The sequence below is a fragment of the Maniola hyperantus genome, chromosome 22 (genome assembly GCF_902806685.2).
Source record: "Maniola hyperantus chromosome 22, iAphHyp1.2, whole genome shotgun sequence".
In the NCBI taxonomy this organism is placed as follows: Eukaryota; Metazoa; Arthropoda; class Insecta; order Lepidoptera; family Nymphalidae; genus Maniola; species Maniola hyperantus.
This window is the reverse complement of record NC_048557.2, coordinates 35,831-62,952: the sequence shown is the minus strand read 5'-3', so window position 1 is coordinate 62,952 and position 27,122 is coordinate 35,831. Positions and strand designations below refer to the sequence as shown.

Genomic DNA, 27,122 nt, shown 5'->3' with positions numbered 1-27,122 from the left:
AAAGAGTCGCACCCAATCGTATAACAGTGTGACTTGAAACCCCGGTGGGTGCCCAAAAGAGTCACACCCAATCGTATAACAGTGCGACTTGTAACCCCGGTGGGTGCCCAAAAGAGTCACACCCAATCGTATAATAGTGTGACTCGTTGGGAGACCATTGTTTTCCCCGTCGAGTCACATCCACTACAGTGTGACTTGTTGAGAAATAAATAGCAAAGTTTCTTTTAAATTTTTCAGCCTAGCAAATCTAAAGTACACTACAGTAGGTACACTTAAGTAATTTATACCTTCCTAATGGCAATTTTACGTCTTGTTAAATAAAACAAGAATTTAATTAAGAAATAAGCTTTAATTTTAGTAACACTTATTTTGTAATAAGTAACCTTATTGTTCTCGATACTTCTTTTTGTAATAAATAAATAATAAATAATAATAAATAAACGTTTATTCGCTGGAATGTGGGTACATGTAGGTGTTACATCAGTTGAGTTGCCTGACACATTCTACCAGATCCTGGTGTGCAAATGGTTAAAGAATATTACAATTACATCAAATTTTTTTCTAGTTCATTACATTTACGAAATCATAAATTTAAACATTACTCAATCAGATAAAATAAAATAAGGATTTCCATGTCGTAGTTAAAAACAAAATAAAATATACAGTGATTACAGAATATAAACCAGTCATTTAAAAGAAGCAGAACAAAAGCATAGTTTGTCAGCGCATATAAGAGTCCAAATTCATCAATTATATTATAAATTTTTATCCATGAAATAGTCATTAATTTTGTAATACATTTCGTTTAAAAGAAGATCATGTAGTTTCCGCTTGAAATGTAGTATACTAGTATCTTTAGTTACGTATCGAATAGTGTTAGTTTAATTATTACATAAGAAAATATAATATTTTTCTGGTGGTTGTTTGGTGCGACCAAAGTTGGACAGCTGCGTATATCGCATACCCGAGGAGGCTCCCGCAGTAGTGGAGCGCTGCGGGAGGGTGACGTCAGACGATCTCACCTAGTGGTAAGTTGCACGGTATGGCAGTTTGTATACACGGCATCAGAACGCTGCTTGGCGGCACAACTTTGCCGGTCGGGTATTTAGTGACTAATAAGTTGCTTGCATTGAATTTTCCACTCGATAGGCAACTGAAACTTTCAACTGATGCTTTAGTAACAGAAGTAACCTATTGAATGTGGTACAATGATTCACAGTCGTAAACATTTAAATTTAACACTTAAAATTGTAGGCATAGAGTTTGTTATGCAATTATATTTTACGTCCAAGCTGGTGGAAATATTGTACCAAGTACTGATATTGTTGTTTTAGTTCTATAGGATTGTACATTTAGCTGTTAAGTCTTGTGCTTGAGCCAAAACTGTTAAATCTAACTAATAATGCGCATCTTGTTATGTTCATACAAGGACGTACGTATTTCAGAACTCCATTAAAATGGAATGAGTAATTGAACTTTGTATTTTGTTAGGTTCATAATTTCAACACCACCAGTTCAAAAATTTTGATATCTCTGACTTATGGACTTAGTATCATAGTTTCTTAAAGATGGGCGTTATTGGCTTTTTATGTCAACGGTTAATCAACAGTTATTTAGTTTCAATACCGATATTGATAACCGTTGCCGAATATCGGTATCAGAGTTGTGTTTCAACTAATTTAATATGCGCAACGCGCTGCGGTTTCCGTAGTAGTAACTAAGCTAGCTGCCGTATCAATACCGTCTGTATAGCTAGCGCGCGCATATTCACTAAAATAAAACCAATTTTACTTTCATGAATATCGTTAAGTAATCACAACCTTAAGTTCATAGCAGCAAAGATTAATTTGATCATTGACATAGGTCAAACTATAGTGGACGCCTGCACGAATAGTTTGCCACAGTCCAGTTAACCAAAAACATTTCACGAAGATTGATAAACCAAAGAGGACCTTATCTCTATTACTCTAAGGCTAACTGTATTAAGATTGATAGATCAAAGTGTAATGGACAAGTACTTGTACGGGCATCGCCCTCGCGCTGACCTGATGCGGGCGAGCGTGCGGGCGAGCGTGCGCCTCCGCAGACAATAGCCCATACAGGGAACGGATGGACTTTACCGAACACATAGTTCCGACTTCGGGGTGAAGGTCGATTTTACGATCGATATTTTTTCAGTTCGTTATTAATTTTATGGAGAATATAAACGGCTACGAAGCTTCCTAATTTTACATACAAAACAAAATAAAATAAAGCGCAGCGAGAGATTCGGTGTTGCTAACACCCTATACCTATAGTCCGCGACAGATTGAGATGGCAATCAGGGCACGAAGCGGAGGGACGCCCCGCACACCCGCGCTCGCCCGCACCGGATTAGCGCGGGGCCTTACCTCTCCGATCGCCATCTCGACCTGTCGCGTACAAAACGAATCAAAAAGTGTCAAAAAATAAAGCTTTCCTTACAAGGCATACATTTCACTTAACGAATAACTAAATCTACCAATAAATTAATATTTCTAAATTTTTTGCCTCTATTTGAGAGCCTTCGGTGTTTATGTCAGACTTTTTGTGATACTCATTGACATGCTACTGAAGCGACTCTCACGTCGGCAACAGTTGCTGCAACTTGACTTGTGGTGACGTCGTGTTGCGACGTGCACGCGCGTGCCGGACACGTGCCACGCGACAGCGCACTCGCCAGTTGCTGCAACTTGACTTGTGGTGACGTCGTGTTGCGACGTGCACGCGCGTGCCGGACACGTGCCACGCGACAGCGCACTCGCCAGTTGCTGCAACTTGACTTGTGGTGACGTCGTGTTGCGACGTGCACGCGCGTGCCGGACACGTGCCACGCGACAGCGCACTCGCCAAGTGCGAGCGATACGACCAAATTGAACCGTGAACTTGTTTATTTTCTCAACTTTTATTTATTTTACGTTTTATATAAAAATTGCAAAAAAATGTTTTCCCCAACTTTTTTTATTTGGAGGGGTTGACTTAAGCAAAATTTTTTTTGTGATCTTAAAAACTATTAGAAAACTAAACTAAATATACGTAGCTGACAAACAATTTATTCTTATAAAATCATAGCCCAATTTTTTAAAATAAATGTAAAATCGCGATTTTCGAAGACTCCGAAAACGTACAAATATACAAAAATCACTTTTAACTTAACATTTACATAGTAGTGAAACCATTTAAAGCTAACCAACAGAACAATTACACTTTACACATTTTGGAACAACAATACTAGATAGATAGTCTCCGCACACTACAGATAGATAGTCTCCGCACACTACAGATAGATAGTCTCCGCACACTACAGATAGATAGTCTCCGCACACTACAGATAGATAGTCTCCGCACACTACAGAGGCATCTCTCTTCTATGGATTGGCGTAAGACGAGACCACACAAGTCCACTTCTGAAGCGACACTTTTCAGCGGACGGCAATTATTTTTTGCCGATATGAGTGAGCTTCAATTTTTTACAAAAAACCATGAGCTTAATTCGCTACAATCCGCCAAAACAGACAACGTACAGCATGCAGAGACGTGCAACGTGCAACGTGCACGACACACACATGTTCAAGTAAACGTTGTGTTGCAGGCGCTTCGCTCGCGGCACGACTGAAGCTAGCCGCGAGCCGCGAGCCGCTACACTGCGCTGTCAATATGCTACAACTTCAGAGAGTCGTCGAGGCCCTCTGTAGAGTGTAGAGGTTAAAAAACATTTGTCAGTGTGATTAAAACGTTAAATATAAATAAATAGTTACAATGTGTGTTTGTGTATTGACATGAGAAGCTCGACCCCGACTCGCGGCGTTGGTCCTTCGAGCCGGATGTAGTGTCACGCCGATTTAATAATACCGATACTATGAGAAGACGTGGAATTAACTATAACAGAGTTCTTATTTAGGTTTTACACAAACTGTCAAGTATCCTTATACAACTATCCTTTTCACAATGTTCCTCGCGGAAAAGGACAGCAACACTTTAAGGTTGAGATCTACAGAGCGCACTTTAACTTTGCTCAGACTTAAAACACTGTTACGAGACAGCGTTGAATCGCTGACATAAACCTGTCTCGCTTAAACTGAAACTATAAAGTCAAAGTACACTCTATAGATCTCAGTGTAAGACCTATGACAATATAGAATAAGCTTTACTTACAAAATACAGAATTTGAAAGAAAACTAGTATTGAAGGCATACCTTGCTATTGCGTATTGAAGGCATACCCTGCTATTGCGTATTGAAGGCATACCCTGCTATTGCGTATTGAAGGCATACCCTGCTATTGCGTATTGAAGGCATACCCTGCTATTGCGTATTGAAGGCATACCCTGCTATTGCGTATTGAAGGCATACCTTGCTATTGCGTATTGAAGGCATACCCTGCTATTGCGTATTGAAGGCATACCCTGCTATTGCGTATTGAAGGCATACCCTGCTATTGCGTATTGAAGGCATACCTTGCTATTGCGTATTGAAGGCATACCCTGCTATTGCGTATTGAAGGCATACCCTGCTATTGCGTATTGTATTTTGCTGCGTTCATATTTTACATATAAATTCTAGTAAGTAGGAAATTATATTTTATCTTTCAACTACCTACATACTGCATACAAGGTACATACAAGATACATAGTGTAAGATCGATTGTTTCTATGAAGTATTTAGACGGCAGTGTCGGCACAATTGTATAGTTAGCTACAACGAACATTACGAAATGTTCATAAATACGTGTTACACAAACAAAGCTAAGCTTCAACTACACTGTGGACAATTCCTTACAAATCTAACAACCACGATTTCAATTACTTCTTAAATAATAAGTTAAAAAATGAATTATGATTGTTTAGAGGCTCAAAGTAACTTAACACTTGTTCAGTTAAAATGTCGCAATAAATAACTTAAATCTAGGGTCATGTTTAAACTTAAAATCTGAAGGTTACTTCACAATAGGTTAGATAATCCACACAAAATGAGTTCTCACGCGCCATTTTAATTCTATGTATGTGCCAACTATCATGTCAAAAGTACAGTTCACCTTTGAAATAAGGCATAAAATCGTACTTTTGACATGACAGTTGACACATAAAGTTAAAATGGCGCGTGAGAACTCATTTTTTATCAATTTTCCATTTTAATGATACATAAGCGATCTATAACATTATTTAAGCACTAGTCATACGGTAATCTATTTTTTTTTTTTTGTTCTTCTTCTGTCAGTTGTGACACCGTGCAGACAATCAAACGCCGGCTCGCTGTGACTAGTGCTTTAACATAAACAATTGTCACAGAACATAAAATATAGTTTTTGTTGTCTTTGATTGTCTTTTTGAATCCTAAAATGAAAAATAATTCTATAAATGCCAATTTCTGATCGAATTTGCTTTTACTATAATAATATAAAAATTTAAATATATTATTTTAATGCAATGATCGCGCTTGTCCATGTTTTACATTATTTTCGCGTATTACTAGCATTTCGCGCGCAAAAATAACTTTTGCAAAGCTTCATTTTGGCAATCCTAAGCGTTACTCGCAACATTTAGTTACACCTAGACTTGACCGAAACATTTCATTGTAACAACTTTGAACACCGATAGTACGTCATAACCGCCGACAATGTCATCGACCTCGTCAGTCGACGACGAGCTGTCGGTCGGCGCGGTCGTGTGCGTCGCTCTCCTCGGCCGCGGCCGCGGTGCGCTCGATGCGCATGGCGTCCACCTCGTCAGTCGACGACGAGCTGTCGGTCGGCGCGGTCGTGTGCGTCGCTCTCCTCGGCCGCGGCCGCGGTGCGCTCGATGCGCATGGCGTCCACCTCGTCAGTCGACGACGAGCTGTCGGTCGGCGCGGTCGTGTGCGTCGCTCTCCTCGGCCGCGGCCGCGGTGCGCTCGATGCGCATGGCGTCCACCTCGTCAGTCGACGACGAGCTGTCGGTCGGCGCGGTCGTGTGCGTCGCTCTCCTCGGCCGCGGCCGCGGTGCGCTCGATGCGCATGGCGTCCACCTCGTCAGTCGACGACGAGCTGTCGGTCGGCGCGGTCGTGTGCGTCGCTCTCCTCGGCCGCGGCCGCGGTGCGCTCGATGCGCATGGCGTCCACCTCGTCAGTCGACGACGAGCTGTCGGTCGGCGCGGTCGTGTGCGTCGCTCTCCTCGGCCGCGGCCGCGGTGCGCTCGATGCGCATGGCGTCCACCTCGTCAGTCGACGACGAGCTGTCGGTCGGCGCGGTCGTGTGCGTCGCTCTCCTCGGCCGCGGCCGCGGTGCGCTCGATGCGCATGGCGTCCACCTCGTCAGTCGACGACGAGCTGTCGGTCGGCGCGGTCGTGTGCGTCGCTCTCCTCGGCCGCGGCCGCGGTGCGCTCGATGCGCATGGCGTCCACCTCGTCAGTCGACGACGAGCTGTCGGTCGGCGCGGTCGTGTGCGTCGCTCTCCTCGGCCGCGGCCGCGGTGCGCTCGATGCGCATGGCGTCCACCTCGTCAGTCGACGACGAGCTGTCGGTCGGCGCGGTCGTGTGCGTCGCTCTCCTCGGCCGCGGCCGCGGTGCGCTCGATGCGCATGGCGTCCACCTCGTCAGTCGACGACGAGCTGTCGGTCGGCGCGGTCGTGTGCGTCGCTCTCCTCGGCCGCGGCCGCGGTGCGCTCGATGCGCATGGCGTCCACCTCGTCAGTCGACGACGAGCTGTCGGTCGGCGCGGTCGTGTGCGTCGCTCTCCTCGGCCGCGGCCGCGGTGCGCTCGATGCGCATGGCGTCCACCTCGTCAGTCGACGACGAGCTGTCGGTCGGCGCGGTCGTGTGCGTCGCTCTCCTCGGCTGCCGCAACACTGCTAATTAATTATGATTCCATTGAGTACGAACCCAGAAAGCACTTTTTTGGTTTTCACTTAAAAATACAGATGTAAACAATTCTGGATTTTAGGATTTTAATTGCAAAATTGCACCCCAGCGAAGCCGGCGCGGGTTAGCTAATTTTCAGGGTTGTATACCCAAAAGCTGTGTGTGTGCTCAGGCTAAGCACCGCTGTCCGTCTGTCTGTCAGTCGGTTGTATCACATGAACTGCAGAGAGGGTGTGAATTTTTTCAATTGCCGCTATAAGAGCAATGAAGATTTCAAACTGGCCGTTACGTAAGTATATTGAAAAATAAAAGATGACATAATCTAGTACGATGGTAAGACACCCTTCGTGTCCGACTCGCCCTCGGCCGGTGTTCGCAATATCTACGACTTACACGTGTTCGCCGTGCTGCGCGGAGGCGGCCGCCACGGGGGCGGAGGCGGCCGCCACGGGGGCGGAGGCGGCCGCCACGGGGGCGGAGGCGGCCGCCACGGGGGCGGAGGCGGCCGCCACTGGGGCGGAGGCGGCCGCCACGGGGGCGGAGAGCGCCAGCGACTGCGGGCGTCGCAGCCAGCCGCAGCGCTCCTCCTGCCGAGTGCGACAATAACATTAACTAGTCTATGTCTCTAATACCCACAATGCTAAATAATGGGAAAAGTACGCTAAGCTAATCAAACACAACATGAAAACAGGAGATGATAAATGAGATAGACAGAGAACCACACCACATGCAGCTCTGCAGCTCCACCACCTGCGCCTGTAGGGTGACCTCACGTACCTGCGGCGTGACAACGGCGACGATGTCCGTCTGCGTGGCGACGGGCTCCGCGCGGCCCCCGCGGGCGGCGCCGCACACCGCGCGCAGCACCTCCTGCAGCTCCACCACCTGCGCTTGTAGGGTGACCTCACGTACCTGCGGCGTGACAACGGCGACGATGTCCGTCTGCGTGGCGACGGGCTCCGCGCGGCCCCCGCGGGCGGCACCTCCTGCAGCTCCACCACCTGCGCTTGTAGGGTGACCTCACGTACCTGCGGCGTGACAACGGCGACGATGTCCGTCTGCGTGGCGACGGGCTCCGCGCGGCCCCCGCGGGCGGCGCCGCACACCGCGCGCAGCACCTCCTGCAGCTCCACCACCTGCGCTTGTAGGGTGACCTCACGTACCTGCGGCGTGACAACGGCGACGATGTCCGTCTGCGTGGCGACGGGCTCCGCGCGGCCCCCGCGGGCGGCGCCGCACACCGCGCGCAGCACCTCCTGCAGCTCCACCACCTGCGCTTGTAGGGTGACCTCACGTACCTGCGGCGTGACAACGGCGACGATGTCCGTCTGCGTGGCGACGGGCTCCGCGCGGCCCCCGCGGGCGGCGCCGCACACCGCGCGCAGCACCTCCTGCAGCTCCACCACCTGCGCTTGTAGGGTGACCTCACGTACCTGCGGCGTGACAACGGCGACGATGTCCGTCTGCGTGGCGACGGGCTCCGCGCGGCCCCCGCGGGCGGCGCCGCACACCGCGCGCAGCACCTCGTGCATGCAGCTCTGCAGCTCCAGCACCTGCGCTTGTAGGGTGACGCAGGTTTCCGTGAGCTGCCTCAGAGCCTCCGAGTTGTCTTCCGACTCCGACTCCCTGCTCTTTGGATCTAAAACATACTACTTCTGACAGTTTCTAGCAGAAAACAGTAATTTGTTCTGCAACGTTGGATTTGGGCGCGAGTATACAATACTGATCAAACGAAGGATTCAAACATTGCCTCGCTTCGCTCGTAGGTGAAAAATAAAACCCGGAGCGTAGCGAGGGATTCAAATTTAAGAGTCGCAAGTAACTCTGCAGCCGAGCTAGATACAAGAAAATCAATTCAAATTTAATTAATCAGCATAAATCATTATTCACAATCAAATCTGAAAATGTTCCATTGTATTTTGTTATTAGAATAGAATAGGATTTTTCTTCCACTTGCTCGTAATTGACTACTTTACTGAAGATAGGTTTTCACTACAGAGGCCTGCTATCGGGTCTTTGCTGTAAACTTCACTGGCCGCACGCCAACAATTTCCAAGAGGACTGTAATGGAAATTGCTGGACAGTTTCATACTGTTGACGAGGTTCTTAATGGCGTAGACTAAAATAAATTGAGTTTTTTTCAATAGTTTTTATTTATTTAATTATTTAATTAGGTACCTCAAACTACACCCTCGTAGTAATCGGTCACTTTCTCCCGTCGTGGAACAATGTACTATTTATTCAAGTAAACTTTTACAAGTGCTTTTGAATCGTCAACTAATTTAATTTACCGCTGGTCTGGAATGCTGTTTGTTAGAAAAAAAATACATCAGTCTTGCCTGTGTTCGAATGACGACTAACTTTTCCACGCTAGTGGATATAATGGACTATTTTACGCAGATTCATCACAATCAACCCATTACCGGCCACTCAGAGTGAGAAAGAAAGAAAGAAAACTTTTAGAGAACTTTGAGAACACTTTATCACCACTATATTATCTTACAAATCTAACACTATACCAGACAATCAATAAGAGTAATTTATTACCTATTTTGAATAAATCATTTGACTTTGACTTGACTTGACTTGGGTTTAGGCCATAGTCTGCCACGCTGGCCCAACGTAGTTTACCAATGATTAAAGAAAGTCTTTTTGATCATGAGATGAATAAGACATTAGCAGTAATACTTTTTTACTTATTAGCAGGACTACCGCCCAGGTCATCGGCAGAGCTACGGGCAGAGCTACGGGCAGAGCTACGGGCAGAGCTACGGGCAGAGCTACGAGCCGCCGCACACTAGTGCGGGATGCCGCTCCGAAGCGCTGTACTGTACCTAGGCTCTGCAGCGTGGACACCTTCTTCCACAGCGCGTTGATGGCTTGCATCTGCAGCTGCTGTATCTTCCTCTCGCTCTCCAGCGCCGCCTTCGTCGCCTCCATGTCGCACGTCAGCCGCCTGCCACAAACATGCCTTCAGAAGCTGCTGTTGAAATGCAACTCAGTTCAGTTGACTGTCCATTCAATGGAGAGAATACGTGTGCTTCGATTCGACATTACGTCATAAATTATCACGTAATCATACCTATACGGCGTTTTGTCGGTCTGTTGGTCTGTCGACGACGAAGACAATGCTCTACAAATCCGCTATCTCCTGCTAAAGTCTCGACGACGAAGACAATGCTCTACAAATCCGCTATCTCCTGCTAAAGTCTCGACGACGAAGACAATGCTCTACAAATCCGCTATCTCCTGCTAAAGTCTCGACGACGAAGACAATGCTCTACAAATCCGCTATCTCCTGCTAAAGTCTCGACGACGAAGACAATGCTCTACAAATCCGCTATCTCCTGCTAAAGTCTCGACGACGAAGACAATGCTCTACAAATCCGCTATCTCCTGCTAAAGTCTCGACGACGAAGACAATGCTCTACAAATCCGCTATCTCCTGCTAAAGTCTCGACGACGAAGACAATGCTCTACAAATCCGCTATCTCCTGCTAAAGTCTCGACGACGAAGACAATGCTCTACAAATCCGCTATCTCCTGCTAAAGTCTCGACGACGAAGACAATGCTCTACAAATCCGCTATCTCCTGCTAAAGTCTCGACGACGAAGACAATGCTCTACAAATCCGCTATCTCCTGCTAAAGTCTCGACGACGAAGACAATGCTCTACAAATCCGCTATCTCCTGCTAAAGTCTCGACGACGAAGACAATGCTCTACAAATCCGCTATCTCCTGCTAAAGTCTCGACGACGAAGACAATGCTCTACAAATCCGCTATCTCCTGCTAAAGTCTCGACGACGAAGACAATGCTCTACAAATCCGCTATCTCCTGCTAAAGTCTCGACGACGAAGACAATGCTCTACAAATCCGCTATCTCCTGCTAAAGTCTCGACGACGAAGACAATGCTCTACAAATCCGCTATCTCCTGCTAAAGTCTCGACGACGAAGACAATGCTCTACAAATCCGCTATCTCCTGCTAAAGTCTCGACGACGAAGACAATGCTCTACAAATCCGCTATCTCCTGCTAAAGTCTCGACGACGAAGACAATGCTCTACAAATCCGCTATCTCCTGCTAAAGTCTCGACGACGAAGACAATGCTCTACAAATCCGCTATCTCCTGCTAAAGTCTCGACGACGAAGACAATGCTCTACAAATCCGCTATCTCCTGCTAAAGTCTCGACGACGAAGACAATGCTCTACAAATCCGCTATCTCCTGCTAAAGTCTCGACGACGAAGACAATGCTCTACAAATCCGCTATCTCCTGCTAAAGTCTCGACGACGAAGACAATGCTCTACAAATCCGCTATCTCCTGCTAAAGTCTCGACGACGAAGACAATGCTCTACAAATCCGCTATCTCCTGCTAAAGTCTCGACGACGAAGACAATGCTCTACAAATCCGCTATCTCCTGCTAAAGTCTCGACGACGAAGACAATGCTCTACAAATCCGCTATCTCCTGCTAAAGTCTCGACGACGAAGACAATGCTCTACAAATCCGCTATCTCCTGCTAAAGTCTCGACGACGAAGACAATGCTCTACAAATCCGCTATCTCCTGCTAAAGTCTCGACGACGAAGACAATGCTCTACAAATCCGCTATCTCCTGCTAAAGTCTCGACGACGAAGACAATGCTCTACAAATCCGCTATCTCCTGCTAAAGTCTCGACGACGAAGACAATGCTCTACAAATCCGCTATCTCCTGCTAAAGTCTCGACGACGAAGACAATGCTCTACAAATCCGCTATCTCCTGCTAAAGTCTCGACGACGAAGACAATGCTCTACAAATCCGCTATCTCCTGCTAAAGTCTCGACGACGAAGACAATGCTCTACAAATCCGCTATCTCCTGCTAAAGTCTCGACGACGAAGACAATGCTCTACAAATCCGCTATCTCCTGCTAAAGTCTCGACGACGAAGACAATGCTCTACAAATCCGCTATCTCCTGCTAAAGTCTCGACGACGAAGACAATGCTCTACAAATCCGCTATCTCCTGCTAAAGGTCGATGTAATAAATATGTGTGTAACACATGTGTACATACTGTACGTGCTGCCGGGCGCGCGCCGCCTGTATGGCGTGCAGGATCCGCAGCGTGTCCTTGTTGAGGTTCCGGCTGCGGTACCCGCGCCACATCTTCTGGATGGTGACGTAAGTACATGTGTGTAACACATGTGTACATACTGTACGTGCTGCCGGGCGCGCGCCGCCTGTATGGCGTGCAGGATCCGCAGCGTGTCCTTGTTGAGGTTCCGGCTGCGGTACCCGCGCCACATCTTCTGGATGGTGACGGCCGCCATGGTCTCCACGCTCAGCTTCTTCTGGCGACGCTGGTTGGTCGCCAGCTTGATCACCTCCAGCTTGTCGGGGTCGATGTGCTCCGCACTGTCAGTCGTCACACCTACAATAACGAATGGCCACCGAACAGAACAGAAGTGTTACAAAGTATCAAGCTAGTGCCAAAGATCGACACAGGTTGAATAAATTTAGGAAATTTATGCCTAGTGAAATTATAGTAACTTACCATTGATTTTCCTGTCGATTTCGATTTTGGACAAGCTTCCTTTCCGTTCGATTTTGGATTTTAACTTAGGGGAGGAGGTCGCACTCTTGGTCAGCTTCGGCGAGCCTTTCAGGCTTTTATTTACACTTCTTTTCTCTTCACAGACACTGCCGTTGGAAGACTGCGAGGATGTAGTGGAGTTGGTCTTCTGTATGTCGAACATGGGGTCCTGGTAGTCGGGGCTCATGAGGGACTCCGGGACGGGGACCATTTTGGAGGCAGCTTCTAACGAGTGGTTTATAAGTTTGGGTTGGGACGGTTGCTGTGGTGGTTGCTGTTCTAGAAACGGAAAAATATGATGTATAAAATTTGAGGCAAATAATTTTCTTTAGTTAACGCTATATTATATGTAGAAATGATGAATTCCTTAATCAGTACCCATATTATAAATGTGAAAGTGTTTGTTCGTTGATTTATTGGTTCGTTGATTTGTCCTTCAATCACGTCGCAACGGAGCAACGGATCGACGTGATTTTTTGCATAGATGTTAAAGACCTGACAAGTGACATAGGCCTGACAAGTGACATAGACCTGACAAGTGACATAGGCCTGACAAGTGACATAGGCCTGACAAGTGACATAGGCTACTTTTTATCTCGGAAAATCAAACAGTTCCCACGGTATGTAAAAAGTGAAATCCATGCGGACGAAGTCACGAGCATCAGCTAGTACATAATCATGAAATGATTCGTGGCGATGAACAGCACAGTGTCCCCCGCAGGACAGCGACATGGCGTGCGCGGGGGAGCCCGGCTTGTGCACGTTACCTGTGAGGCGCTCCTGTCTGTGCGAGTGCTGCGGGCTGTCGAAGGTGGCGGGCGGCGCGGGCAGCTCCCCGCAGGACAGCGACATGGCGTGCGCGGGGGAGCCCGGCTTGTGCACGTTACCTGTGAGGCGCTCCTGTCTGTGCGAGTGCTGCGGGCTGTCGAAGGTGGCGGGCGGCGCGGGCAGCTCCCCGCAGGACAGCGACATGGCGTGCGCGGGGGAGCCCGGCTTGGGCACGCCGCCGTGGAAGCTGGAGCTGAGCCGGTCCGGCGACCGGCCCATGTTCCTCTGCGACATCCTCGCTGAAGAGTATACATTTTCAGCCCCAATTGCAGTTTGCACGCAACTTGCATCTCTTAAATCTTGATGCTGCATGGTTAGGCAGTAACCCTGCAGCATCAAGATTTGACTACAACTATTGAATGAAAAAAAATATTCTCAAATCGGTTCAGAAATCTCTGAGAAATCGGAGAACATATCAAAAGTATTGGTGACATACATTTTAGGCATTGTGCAAAAGCAGTTGATATCTCACATTGCACCCGAGGCGACTGCATCCTGCACTTGGCGGCGCTGCGGTGCTGCTCCTGCAGTTGCTGCTGGTGATGCTGCGCCTAACAAAACAAAACTTTATAATAATTCAATTGAATAATGTTCTGACAATTCACAAGTTCCCATTTCTACAAACAAACTATTCATACCCCTACATCGAAACTGTTTCAACTCAAATAATCACATTTTTCACAAATTAAGATAAAACTGTCTTTTTATGACTGACTGCTGTATACCTTACCTTGCTGAGAATAAGGCGCAGTTTCCTCTGGTCCTCGGTCTCCAGCGCGTCGGCCGTCAGCGGGCAGGTGGAGGCCAGGTATTCACACAGCTCCCTCTGCTGGCCGCTGTGGAAGTGGCGCCCTTTGCTCTGCTGTATACCTTACCTTGCTGAGAATAAGGCGCAGTTTCCTCTGGTCCTCGGTCTCCAGCGCGTCGGCCGTCAGCGGGCAGGTGGAGGCCAGGTATTCACACAGCTCCCTCTGCTGGCCGCTGTGGAAGTGGCGCCCTTTGCTCTGCTGTATACCTTACCTTGCTGAGAATAAGGCGCAGTTTCCTCTGGTCCTCGGTCTCCAGCGCGTCGGCCGTCAGCGGGCAGGTGGAGGCCAGGTATTCACACAGCTCCCTCTGCTGGCCGCTGTGGAAGTGGCGCCCTTTGCTCTGCTGTATACCTTACCTTGCTGAGAATAAGGCGCAGTTTCCTCTGGTCCTCGGTCTCCAGCGCGTCGGCCGTCAGCGGGCAGGTGGAGGCCAGGTATTCACACAGCTCCCTCTGCTGGCCGCTGTGGAAGTGGCGCCCTTTGCTCTGCTGTATACCTTACCTTGCTGAGAATAAGGCGCAGTTTCCTCTGGTCCTCGGTCTCCAGCGCGTCGGCCGTCAGCGGGCAGGTGGAGGCCAGGTATTCACACAGCTCCCTCTGCTGGCCGCTGTGGAAGTGGCGCCCTTTGCTCTGCTGTATACCTTACCTTGCTGAGAATAAGGCGCAGTTTCCTCTGGTCCTCGGTCTCCAGCGCGTCGGCCGTCAGCGGGCAGGTGGAGGCCAGGTATTCACACAGCTCCCTCTGCTGGCCGCTGTGGAAGTGGCGCCCTTTGCTCTGCTGTATACCTTACCTTGCTGAGAATAAGGCGCAGTTTCCTCTGGTCCTCGGTCTCCAGCGCGTCGGCCGTCAGCGGGCAGGTGGAGGCCAGGTATTCACACAGCTCCCTCTGCTGGCCGCTGTGGAAGTGGCGCCCTTTGCTCTGCTGTATACCTTACCTTGCTGAGAATAAGGCGCAGTTTCCTCTGGTCCTCGGTCTCCAGCGCGTCGGCCGTCAGCGGGCAGGTGGAGGCCAGGTATTCACACAGCTCCCTCTGCTGGCCGCTGTGGAAGTGGCGCCCTTTGCTCTGCTGTATACCTTACCTTGCTGAGAATAAGGCGCAGTTTCCTCTGGTCCTCGGTCTCCAGCGCGTCGGCCGTCAGCGGGCAGGTGGAGGCCAGGTATTCACACAGCTCCCTCTGCTGGCCGCTGTGGAAGTGGCGCCCTTTGCTCTGCTGTATACCTTACCTTGCTGAGAATAAGGCGCAGTTTCCTCTGGTCCTCGGTCTCCAGCGCGTCGGCCGTCAGCGGGCAGGTGGAGGCCAGGTATTCACACAGCTCCCTCTGCTGGCCGCTGTGGAAGTGGCGCCCTCTGCCCTGGCTGTAGAGCCATTCCGCTTTGAGACTGGAAACACGCATAGTTTTGTGATGCAAACCGAAAACACGACACGAAAGATACATAATAATGTCCTTTCCAAGATGAGTTATGTAACAAAACATTTTGGCATGAATGAAAAATTTCATATCATAATACAATACACGCTGGTAGAGCGTGGTTGTTCAGAATTAAAATCAATTACTACTAAACGAAACAAGTGTCAATTGTGACACATGACAAGACATGACACTTGTCAAAACAACATTCAATGTCAATCAATGAAAAAATCAATTCTCATCTTTATCGTGTCTTTATCTAACAAAGAAAGTTTTCCTAAAAAGAGATGCGCATCTATTAACCGTTTAAACAAACAACTAAACATCAATCCCAGCAAGAAAGGAAGAAAGAAGCCAAAACCAGTGAGTTAAACAAAATTTTCTACGAGAACTTAGCCATTTTGGTCCTTCGAACCGGATGTTATAATAATCTTTGTTGAACCCAACATTGCATACAGGCAAGACGAAATACGAGCTAAGAACTAAGAATCGAGGTACTTAAGTCCTAACAATTATGTCCTAAATCGGTCTAGATTCCCTTATTTGTCCCATCTTATTCGCATAGCATACAAAGGCGAGCAATTGTTTAGATGTAATAACGCGGCACATGGCCGGCCCGCCATTGGACATTCGATTATTATATTATTTTCATTGTATTTCTGTTGTAATTCAATAGATTTTCCAACTTAATTTGATCAATTTACATCTAATTACATGATTAATTTATAGTTTTGAACAAGACACTTTTGATTACAGTTAATTATTATAGAATATTTTCATTTATTAATACAATTCCTTGTTTAATTTGTTAATTTCTATACACAATTAAAATGTCAAAATTACACGAATTAGTGAAGAAAAGAGGTTCATATAAGGGTCGATTAACTAAATTTGAGAATTATGTAAGTAGCTTAAAGAGTGTATCTGACTGCAGTCAAGTTGATAAGTTAGAGTTGAAGCTTCGCATGAATAAAATAGAAACTATATACAATGATTTTGATGAGGTCCAAACGAATATTGAGTGCTTGTCATTGTCTGAGGAGGAACATCAGAACCAGTCTCTTCAGAGATCTGAATTCGAGACTCAGTACTTCTCAGCAATGGCAAGGGCTCAACAGCTGTGCGACTCATTCAAAAGAAAAGAAAGGTCATTCAATCATGGTGATAATGTCTCTGTTTGTTCTGATTCTTCCACTAGTGATCAGGAGAGTGTTGTGAAAGTGAAGCAGACAAAGAGTGTTATTAGGGGAGTGAAATTACCTACAATAAACATACCCAAATACAGTGGCGATTATGGGAACTGGCTTGAGTTCCGTGACACTTTTATATCACTTATCCATGATAACCCGAGCATTAGTAATATTCAAAAGTTTCACTACCTACGTGCATCTTTAGAGGGCAGTGCAGCTCAGATCATTTGCTCATTAGAGTTTTCTGCATCTAACTATTGTTTAGCGTGGAATGCACTGTGCGAGCGATTTGACAACACACGTCTTTTAGTACAAAACCACATTAAGGCTATTTTCGAACATGAACCTATTAAAAGGGAATCAGCTACCTCTCTACTGTGACGTTGTAAATTTTGAACTACTAATTAGCGTTTCGCTTTTAATAAAAATCAATTTTGTTCAAAGTATGTTGGTGCCACCTAGCATCAAGGTGCAGAACTACGCGTGGGTCGATGTTCAGAGTTCATTCGAGCCACAATAGATGGCGTTTGCTTCGTTGTCAATTGTCGTAAAAATAAAACAAAATAATTAAATAAAACCATAATATCATTTGTTTATTGTTAAGTCATTAACAAAACGGTTCTTATAATATATCCTTAGGTTCCGCAAATATTCAAAAATGAATTGGCTTTATGATCAAACTAAATGAGAGCGGCCACACTCGGGTTGCGTCAGGCAACACCGATTGCTGAGATTTAGAATTTTCCTGGAGTCAACATGTGAAGACGAATTTTTTTCGTTCCAGGAAAATCTCACTTCTTTTCGCCCATGGCTTCGCCTGGAAAAATACAATAGTCATAAATTTTAGTCATCCTAACGTATTTTCAATGTTTCATCAGTTATGGTGAGTGAAAAATCAAGTAATGTGGATTCGACAAAATGGCGGTTTGGTTAGAGAAAATCCTAATCTCATGATTTCTTTCAGTTCCAGTTATTTTAACTTCCCAAATAAATGAGGATAATGGGTTGTGGGTGGACTTCTGAAAACCATTGGTGGCCAGGAGTTCAATAGGTGAGTTGTGTTTGATCGGGAAAATTCCACGTGTCGAAATTTTCACACAGCACAAATTATAATCTTGTTTTTCTTTGTTACAGGGTTTACGTTTACGTTTTACGTTTAGCTTCAGTTTTTCCGTTTTCCGTTTGCGTTTCCGTTTTTAGTTTTCGGTTTTCGTATTTATTTCTTTTGCACATTCACGTTGGCAACTTAATTTCTATGGATAAGACTTGGTGAAAATCTTTGTAATGAAACATTTCGGTTGTGAAGAATCAAATAAATTGAGTTTTGGATCTTGGCCGATGCCGTCCAGCTACCTTGCAGTCTTCGCACCTACAAGTAAGCAAATGTTTGTATCCTGGAACAGTTTAGTGAACCTTCTTAGTGTATGTGTACAGTAAGAACCCTGTCTTTACTACTGAGCTTTTATTTTGAAACAATTTTATGAATTTTACTGTGTCATTGTCTATTCCATGCCAATGGCATCTTAAATTTAAAACATAGATTTTATGTACTATCTACCTAAGGCATTCTAATGTATCTAAATTAAGTCTTGGCATTAAGCTAGAATAACTAAGCATTATTAGCCATCATTTTGTATTAAGCGACCCCGGTAAAAGTTACATTAAAAACAATTTTGCCTAACATCTAGCAAATTTCATTTATAACACCTCATATACATTACAAGGGAGTCGACGGCTAGCTTCTATTCTTTACTAGGTAGATAGATCAAGTAAAGTAAATTATTTTTTTTCCTCTAATCTTTGTAAGGTGGTAGATTATTCCGTATCCGGGTATATTTCTATTCCGTCCAATTTACCACCCTTACAAATGGCGCCCGAACGTTTTTTTATATAGTTATTTCAGTATATTTTGAGAAATTTTGTGAATTTTATGAAATGTACTCCGCTGATTGTACAATTTTCTAAGTAGTGACACATTGCAAAGAGCACTAAGCTGTTTTTATGGTTAACTAACTAAATAATAACTAATAGTTAGAAATTTTGTTTGATAGTTTAAGTAATTTTCGGAGTATAGTCCAACATTGGTTTTTTCTTATTTAATTAACACATTATAAATGGTGCTTATGCCGTTCAATTATGTTATTTGACTTACCTTGGAGGTGTATAAGTGAATGTTTGCCTTCAGTTTAGTAATAAACATTGCTTAACTGAGTTGTTGTTGGGTATTGCTTTCAATAGTAAGTACATCTTATGTTTGAAAATTCCGGTAACTTAGTATAATTAAAGTTTTGAAACGCTATGTGCTGTTAACTAGTTACACACATACATTTATAAATACTAAGAGTTACAACTTGTGAAACTAAATATATAAACTATATTCAGAGATTACATTAAGTTCAAGTATGAAGTTATGAACAAGTTTTTTTTCAGTGACTTGATACTTCATTATTTTGTTGAAATTTTGTTTAGAGCTGTGTTAAGGTTATGATAAAAGCTACTTCACACACAAAACATGTTAAGTTTAAGTGAATGCTGGTAGTTTAAAGTGACATTTAGAAACAGATTTTGTTGTATTTTAGGTTATGTGTTAAAAGTGTAAAGTAACAGTCATCAAACCATTGCACAATCTCTTTGTTTTTTTTTGAAAGATAATATGCTAGTCAGAGTTCATTGCAACTTTGCTGCCTGTTTACTTTTGTAATTGTAAAGGTTGTAACACACTGTGTACTCATAAAGGTGATACTGCACCTTACAATCATTTATTCAATTTTGGGAAGTTTATTTTGTTATATTTTGTTTACTATAGTAATAATATGTGCTTGTATTATTAACAATATTTTGGAATAGGAACATAATTGATAAAATAAGTTAGGATAGACTTAAGAATATTGTTTTTGTTGTGTATTTTGCTTGTGTATATTTAATAGTTTAAATAACTTCTTTTGTGTTTGTGTTTAACCAATTGGTATAAGGCTAAACATAGACAGTTACACAAGCTCGATATTTTGTTAAATGTGTTTTGACTTAACACAATGGAACAGACTTTTGCCCAGTTTCATTCACTTTTGAAGGACGAATTGTGTTATGAGGTATCCATTCGTTCCGAAACTCCAGCACCTACAGTGCTAGGTTTAAAGAAACAGTTAAAACAATTAATTCAGGAAATTCCTTCTGAATCAATTTTAGAGACGGATTTCACTTCTGAAAGTGAGTTAGGGGTTATTACTAAAAAACTTCAAGACTTAGAAGATTTATTAAAAAAGTGTTCTGACACTAAAGATAGACATGCCCTCTGTAGGTCTAAAGCTTTAGCTTCACATTTGTACTTTAGAATTTTGAGAATACAGTGTTCCGAACTCAGCTTAATAAGTAGGAAGAGTGAATTACATACAAAGTTGCAGAGTTTGATTTCCAGATTAGATGCTGACAATGAGTCGTCTCACGACGAATCACTGGATTCCGAGAGTACCGCCGTTGACTGCACTGGTGATAAAAATGTTGCCAAGTGGAAGTTACATTTCAACGGACAGGGTGATCCGCGCAGTTTCATCGAACGCGTTGAGGAATATAAAAGATCTTATGGCGTTTCAGATGGAAAATTATTTGTTTCTGCATTTCATCTTTTTACAGGCCGAGCATTGTTATGGTACAGAGGCAACAAATGTCAAATTTCGTCTTGGTCAGAATTGAAAACTTTATTTTTAGAGGAATTTGATGCAGTAGATTATGACTACAGGTTGCTAGGTGAAATTCGAGCAAGAACACAAGGCTCTGAAGAACCTGTGTCTATCTATTTCGCTATAATGTTTTGCATGTTTTCAAGGTTGTCAACACCACTTTCCGAAGAACAAAAGTTACAAATTTTATTACATAATATTCGCCCTTTTTACTCAGAACAATTAGCTCTTGTTGACATTAAGTCTGTCGCAATGTTGAAGGAAAAGTGTCGCAAACTAGAGGCTGCGAGGCAGCGTTCCGCCTTATTTTCTGAGCCTACTAACAGTAAGGCAACTTTAAGTTCAGAGTTTGCTTACAAACAAGTGACAAAACAGATAAACACACTTTCAGTCACACCTGCACCTAAGGTTGATACAAGTAAAGGCACTGATTTTACGAAAACAAATAAACAACTATGTTACAAGTGCGGCAAGGGTAACCATTCCTTTAAATTTTGCAGGACAGTTCCGAAATTTATTAGATGTTTTTCGTGTGGACGTCAGAACTTTACAGTAAAGACATGTCCAAGTTGTAGTAAAAAGGCGATTAGTAAACCCGCTCCGGACAAAAATTCAAAAAACTAATTAGTAAGAACTGTGCAGAGACACAAGTAAAGAACTTGGTCATTAACAACAAAACATCCCTTTTACCTGACACAGTTCTGTATTCAGTGGATAAACGAGACTTTAGGCCACATTTAAAGGTTTTTGTTGACGGTTTTGAGATTACAGGTTTACTAGATTCCGGTGCTTGCGCGTCAATTTTGGGTAACCAGGCGCACAAGGTTTTTTTGAGATTCGGTTATAAATTGCATAGCAGTATTGATACCACATTTTCAGTGGCAAATGGAGACAAACTTGATTGCATGGGTTATATGTTTATTCCGATTACTTATAATTCCGTAACTCACATAATAAAATTTTTTGTAGTACCCTCTATAATAGCGGATGTTATTTTTGGCTGTGACTTTTGGAAAACATTTCAGTTAGCCCCTGGCATTTTTGATAATTTAGAATTAATTAAGGCACCTTCTCAATTTTACAATATTTGTGCGATTGATAATGAACAAATTCATACCATCACTTCTTTTGAAAACTTATCATCTCAACAGAAAGAATTAGCCCAGTCTGTAGTAAATAAATTTTTAGATATTTCTTCAACGAAAATTGGATTGGGTAGAACAAAATTAATTGAACATGTTATTGACACCGGTGATGCCTTGCCAATAAAAATAAAACAATATCCACTTTCTCCCGAAAAGAAGGAAGCTTTAAGTAAAGAGTTAGATAGGATGCTGGAAATGGACGTAGTTACTCCGAGTGAAAGCCCTTGGAATAACCCAGCAATTTTAGTGAAAAAGGCAAATGGAGACTGGAGATTTTGCCTAGATTGCAGGAAATTAAATTCAGTGACAAAGGGGGATTCATACTCAATACCGTACATTCCACAAATTCTAGATAGCTTGAAAGAGGCAAGGTTTTTATCATCGATTGATTTAAGTTCAAGTTTCTGGCAAATTCCGTTAGCTAACGACTCTCAGGAAAAAACCAGTTTTACAGTTCCTGGTAGAGGGTTATTCAAATTTAAAGTCATGCCGTTTGGCCTATGCGGTGCACCAGCACGACAGCAGAGGTTAATGGACCAGTTATTTAATCAAAATTTTTGTAGTGATATTGAAAATGGAATAGTATTTTGTTATATAGATGATATTGTTATTTGTTCTGCTGATTTTGAAACCCATTTAATTTTATTAAACAGAGTTCTGGATAAACTAAAAATGGCTCAACTATCCATAAATTTTGAAAAATGTAATTTTTTTAGAAACTCTTTGAAATATTTAGGGTATATAGTGGATGAATTTGGTTTACGCACAGATCCTGGAAAAGTTGCCGCAGTTTTGAACTTTCCGACCCCAAAAACTGCACAGGAGGTAAAGATTTTCCTAGGCACTTGTTCTTGGTACAGGCGCTTTATTAGGAATTTTTCAACCATCGCTGCACCACTCAATAGACTAACGAGTAAAGGAAAGAACGCACCTAAATTTGAGTGGAGCGAACAGGCAGAGGTAGCATTTAATACATTGAAGAATGCGTTGGTAACCGCACCTGTTCTTGCGGTACCGAATTTTGAAAAACCATTCAAAATACATTGTGATGCTTCTGCATATGGTGTTGGCGGTATGCTGACGCAAGAAACCGATGGTTGCGATCATCCCATTGCGTATGTCAGTAGGAGCCTAAATAAAAACGAAAGGAATTACAGCGCGACGGAACGCGAGGCTCTAGCTGTGATTTTTGCAGTGGAGAAATTTCAGGCTTATTTTGGTTCCAAGCCAGTCACAATTATCACAGACCATGCATCCCTAAAGTGGTTCTTAAATTTAGAAAATCCCTCAGGACGACTCGCCAGATGGGGTTGTAGATTATCACAGTATAATTTTGTTATCGAACATAGGAAGGGTTGTGATAATGTAGTTCCGGATACCTTGTCGAGACTCATACACGTAGATGTAGTTGGTGATCGTAATGATAACTCTAGTCAACAAGTTTTGGTAGATGACTGGTATGACAAAACATTTAATGGCTGTAAAATCAATCCAGCAAATTTTCCGAATTTTTGTATTTTGAACGATAAACTATATCGTTACAGTAAATGTAAATACCAGCTTCTCAGTGAGTTCGACTGGAAAGAGGTAGTCCACAAGAACGACATCCTTAGAATTATGCAACAAAACCATGCAGATGCAACTGCAGGTCATTTTGGTGTGTTCAAAACTCATCGCAGATTATCCCTCAGATATTTTTGGCGTGGTATGTATAAGGACGTGGTTGAGTACGTTAAGAATTGTGATACTTGCTCTGCGTATAAACACACGACATCAGCCACTCCAGGTCTGCTAGGGAAGCCTAAAGTCTGCGAGAGACCTTTTCAGGTCATTTCGGCTGATTTAGTCGGACCTTTGCCTAGGTCTAAATCAGGATTTACATTTCTTTTTGTGGTGACGTGTTGTTTTTCGAAATATACAATGTTGTTTCCGTTACGGCGTGCCACAGGTGCCGCTGTTGTTAAAGCGCTAGAGAATTTTGTATTTTTGAACCATAGTGTTCCAGAGACTGTGATTGTGGACAATGGGTCCCAATTTACAGGATCTGAATTCCGTAATCTCATTAAGCGTTATAATATTCCGAAATTACACTACACACCACTGTACACTCCGCAAGTTAACCTTGTTGAGAGGTACAATAAGGTTGTTATGACTGCTGTAGCCGCTTTTGTGAAAGATAACCACAGGTCCTGGGACGAAAACCTGTACAAGGTCCAGTTCGCCATAAACAGTGCGGTTAATGAATCCACTGGATTCTCCCCGTTCTTCCTTGTCCACGCTAGAGAACCGGTTTTAAATGGTTCCTTCTATAAGGACACGGATAAGGAGTACGAGGCCGGAATTCCAAGGGAGGAATACGCAGGAAAGTTTGGATCTTTGGAGGACATATTTGGTCAGGTTAGGAGAAATTTGTTTCAGGCTCATGCAGAGTATGCAACGCATTACAACTTAAGGCGTAGGTCTGCAAGCTATTCTGTTGGGGATATAGTGTGGAAAAAGACCTATCCACAAAGCGACGCTACAAATTTTTTCGCAGCTAAGCTGGCACCTAAGTATGAAAAGTGCAGGGTTGTCAAGGTTTTGTCACCTTTGGTTTACGAACTAGTTAGAGTAGCTGACAACCACCCAATAGGCACTTGGCATATTAAGGATATTAAGAAGTAGATATTTGCCATTACTTAGTTTGGTCTAAACTGTTTGAATATTTAAGTTATCAATATTCAATTAGGAATTTGAATGAGTGTAGTGATGTTCTGAGTTAACAGTTACATTACCATGGTTCAGTTGAGGAGGAATGTAGTGGATGTATGTAGGGATGAATATGTGATGATTGGAATGCTTGTGGTAGACCAACCGGTTGAGAAAGTAAAAATGCAAATATCGTACTTTGGGGATAACGAAAAGGGGGGGGTTTTGTGTTTTGTTTTCGTTTTCCTTCTAGATAATGGATCATTTCTGTTATTTTTCCGATTCTGTTCCGAGATCTATTTTCTAGGAGAGTTATTTCGTTTTTTTTTCTCATATTCCGATTTTGATTCGGTTTTATTTTCCGAATGGGATAGAGAACGGTTGCCATATCAGATGGACCCGTTCACAACCAGTTTTTCCGTATTTGTTGAGTAACAAATATTAAGATGGTAGTTTAAAAGAGTGAACCACCGTAGGCCTAGACGCATTCTATCAGTCAGCTGAAGAATGATGCCAAGATGTTTCCACTCAAGTGTCTTAGACACCATGAAGTTTTTTGTATATATTCTTTTTAGAAGTTAGGGTTGTGTAGTTAAGTATAATGTATAAAACCTTACACTGTTTTCAGTATATTTATTTTGTTAGACAATTTTCCTTGTTACTAGTAGATGTGCGTTCACGCGTAACTTCTGTGTTTTTTTTGTTTGTTTCAGGCAAATTGTTAGTAGTTGTTGGATGACGCTGAGGGCAGCGTGGTTCAACCTGTTGAACCTTTTCGTAGGAGGGGAAGTATTGTGACGTTGTAAATTTTGAACTACTAATTAGCGTTTCGCTTTTAATAAAAATCAATTTTGTTCAAAGTATGTTGGTGCCACCTAGCATCAAGGTGCAGAACTACGCGTGGGTCGATGTTCAGAGTTCATTCGAGCCACAATAGATGGCGTTTGCTTCGTTGTCAATTGTCGTAAAAATAAAACAAAATAATTAAATAAAACCATAATATCATTTGTTTATTGTTAAGTCATTAACAAAACGGTTCTTATAATATATCCTTAGGTTCCGCAAATATTCAAAAATGAATTGGCTTTATGATCAAACTAAATGAGAGCGGCCACACTCGGGTTGCGTCAGGCAACACCGATTGCTGAGATTTAGAATTTTCCTGGAGTCAACATGTGAAGACGAATTTTTTTCGTTCCAGGAAAATCTCACTTCTTTTCGCCCATGGCTTCGCCTGGAAAAATACAATAGTCATAAATTTTAGTCATCCTAACGTATTTTCAATGTTTCATCAGTTATGGTGAGTGAAAAATCAAGTAATGTGGATTCGACAAAATGGCGGTTTGGTTAGAGAAAATCCTAATCTCATGATTTCTTTCAGTTCCAGTTATTTTAACTTCCCAAATAAATGAGGATAATGGGTTGTGGGTGGACTTCTGAAAACCATTGGTGGCCAGGAGTTCAATAGGTGAGTTGTGTTTGATCGGGAAAATTCCACGTGTCGAAATTTTCACACAGCACAAATTATAATCTTGTTTTTCTTTGTTACAGGGTTTACGTTTACGTTTTACGTTTAGCTTCAGTTTTCCGTTTTCCGTTTGCGTTTCCGTTTTTAGTTTTCGGTTTTCGTATTTATTTCTTTTGCACATTCACGTTGGCAACTTAATTTCTATGGATAAGACTTGGTGAAAATCTTTGTAATGAAACATTTCGGTTGTGAAGAATCAAATAAATTGAGTTTTGGATCTTGGCCGATGCCGTCCAGCTACCTTGCAGTCTTCGCACCTACAAGTAAGCAAATGTTTGTATCCTGGAACAGTTTAGTGAACCTTCTTAGTGTATGTGTACAGTAAGAACCCTGTCTTTACTACTGAGCTTTTATTTTGAAACAATTTTATGAATTTTACTGTGTCATTGTCTATTCCATGCCAATGGCATCTTAAATTTAAAACATAGATTTTATGTACTATCTACCTAAGGCATTCTAATGTATCTAAATTAAGTCTTGGCATTAAGCTAGAATAACTAAGCATTATTAGCCATCATTTTGTATTAAGCGACCCCGGTAAAAGTTACATTAAAAACAATTTTGCCTAACATCTAGCAAATTTCATTTATAACACCTCATATACATTACAAGGGAGTCGACGGCTAGCTTCTATTCTTTACTAGGTAGATAGATCAAGTAAAGTAAATTATTTTTTTTCCTCTAATCTTTGTAAGGTGGTAGATTATTCCGTATCCGGGTATATTTCTATTCCGTCCAATTTACCACCCTTACACTACGTGTGCTCATTGATATGTACAATAAAAACTTACGTGCATTACAAATTCTCGGTGAAACAACCGGATCGTGGGATACTCTAATAATTTTCATTATTTGTCAAAAGTTAGACAGCCGTACTTTGCGAGATTGGGAGGAACATAAGGCCACCCTCAAACTAGTAAATTTAGAATCTTTTTCCAAATTCTTAAAAAATAAGGCTGACTTATTAGAAACTATTGAGAACAATAACAACAAGCCGGAAACCACATCTAGGTCTCATATTACTAAAAATGTCAAAAGTTTAGTTTCAGTTGCGAATGCTACACCTAAAATTTTTAAATGTCCGTTGGACCAAGGAGAGCATCCACTTTACAAATGTGATTCATTCATACGCATGAAGGTACCAGAACGCGAACAGTTTGTAAAAACAAACAAGTTATGCCGAAATTGTTTTAGGTTAGGACACACCGAGCGTTTATGCAGGCTAGGCCCATGCCGTCAGTGTACCCTTAAACATAATTCGCTGCTGCATCCTAATTCTGCCCCTGACTCTTCTACTCCACCTGCAGCTGCGACAAGTCTCTCTTCATCCTGTTGCCTACCCGGTGAAGTACTTTTAGCTACTGCGATTATTCAGATTCTAGATGCCAACAATGTATATCATGATGTAAGG

General features: G+C 43.2%; 1 protein-coding gene and 2 long non-coding RNA genes across 3 annotated transcripts in view; 2 read left to right on the top strand and 1 right to left on the bottom strand.

Annotated features, from left to right (window-relative positions):
• Positions 1–427: 427 nt before the first annotated feature.
• Cep97 (centrosomal protein 97kDa) overlaps positions 428–27,122 on the bottom strand; it is a 35,926-nt gene continuing 9,231 nt past the window's right edge. Inside the window, 9 exon segments of the mRNA XM_069506072.1 lie at positions 428–6,843; positions 7,247–7,440; positions 7,631–8,492; positions 9,688–9,809; positions 12,056–12,272; positions 12,396–12,772; positions 13,315–13,501; positions 13,735–13,813; positions 15,298–15,454. Coding sequence (XP_069362173.1) covers positions 6,683–6,843; positions 7,247–7,440; positions 7,631–8,492; positions 9,688–9,809; positions 12,056–12,272; positions 12,396–12,772; positions 13,315–13,501; positions 13,735–13,813; positions 15,298–15,454 — 2,356 coding nt within the window. The 3' untranslated portion in view covers positions 428–6,682.
• On the top strand, positions 11,716–12,836 carry LOC138403906 (uncharacterized). The gene is made up of 2 exons (XR_011238028.1): positions 11,716–12,022; positions 12,539–12,836. It is a non-coding gene; the product is annotated as an uncharacterized lncRNA (long non-coding RNA).
• LOC138403907 (uncharacterized) lies at positions 17,051–18,480 on the top strand. Its single transcript, XR_011238029.1, has 3 exons — positions 17,051–17,556; positions 17,638–17,808; positions 17,840–18,480. It is a non-coding gene; the product is annotated as an uncharacterized lncRNA (long non-coding RNA).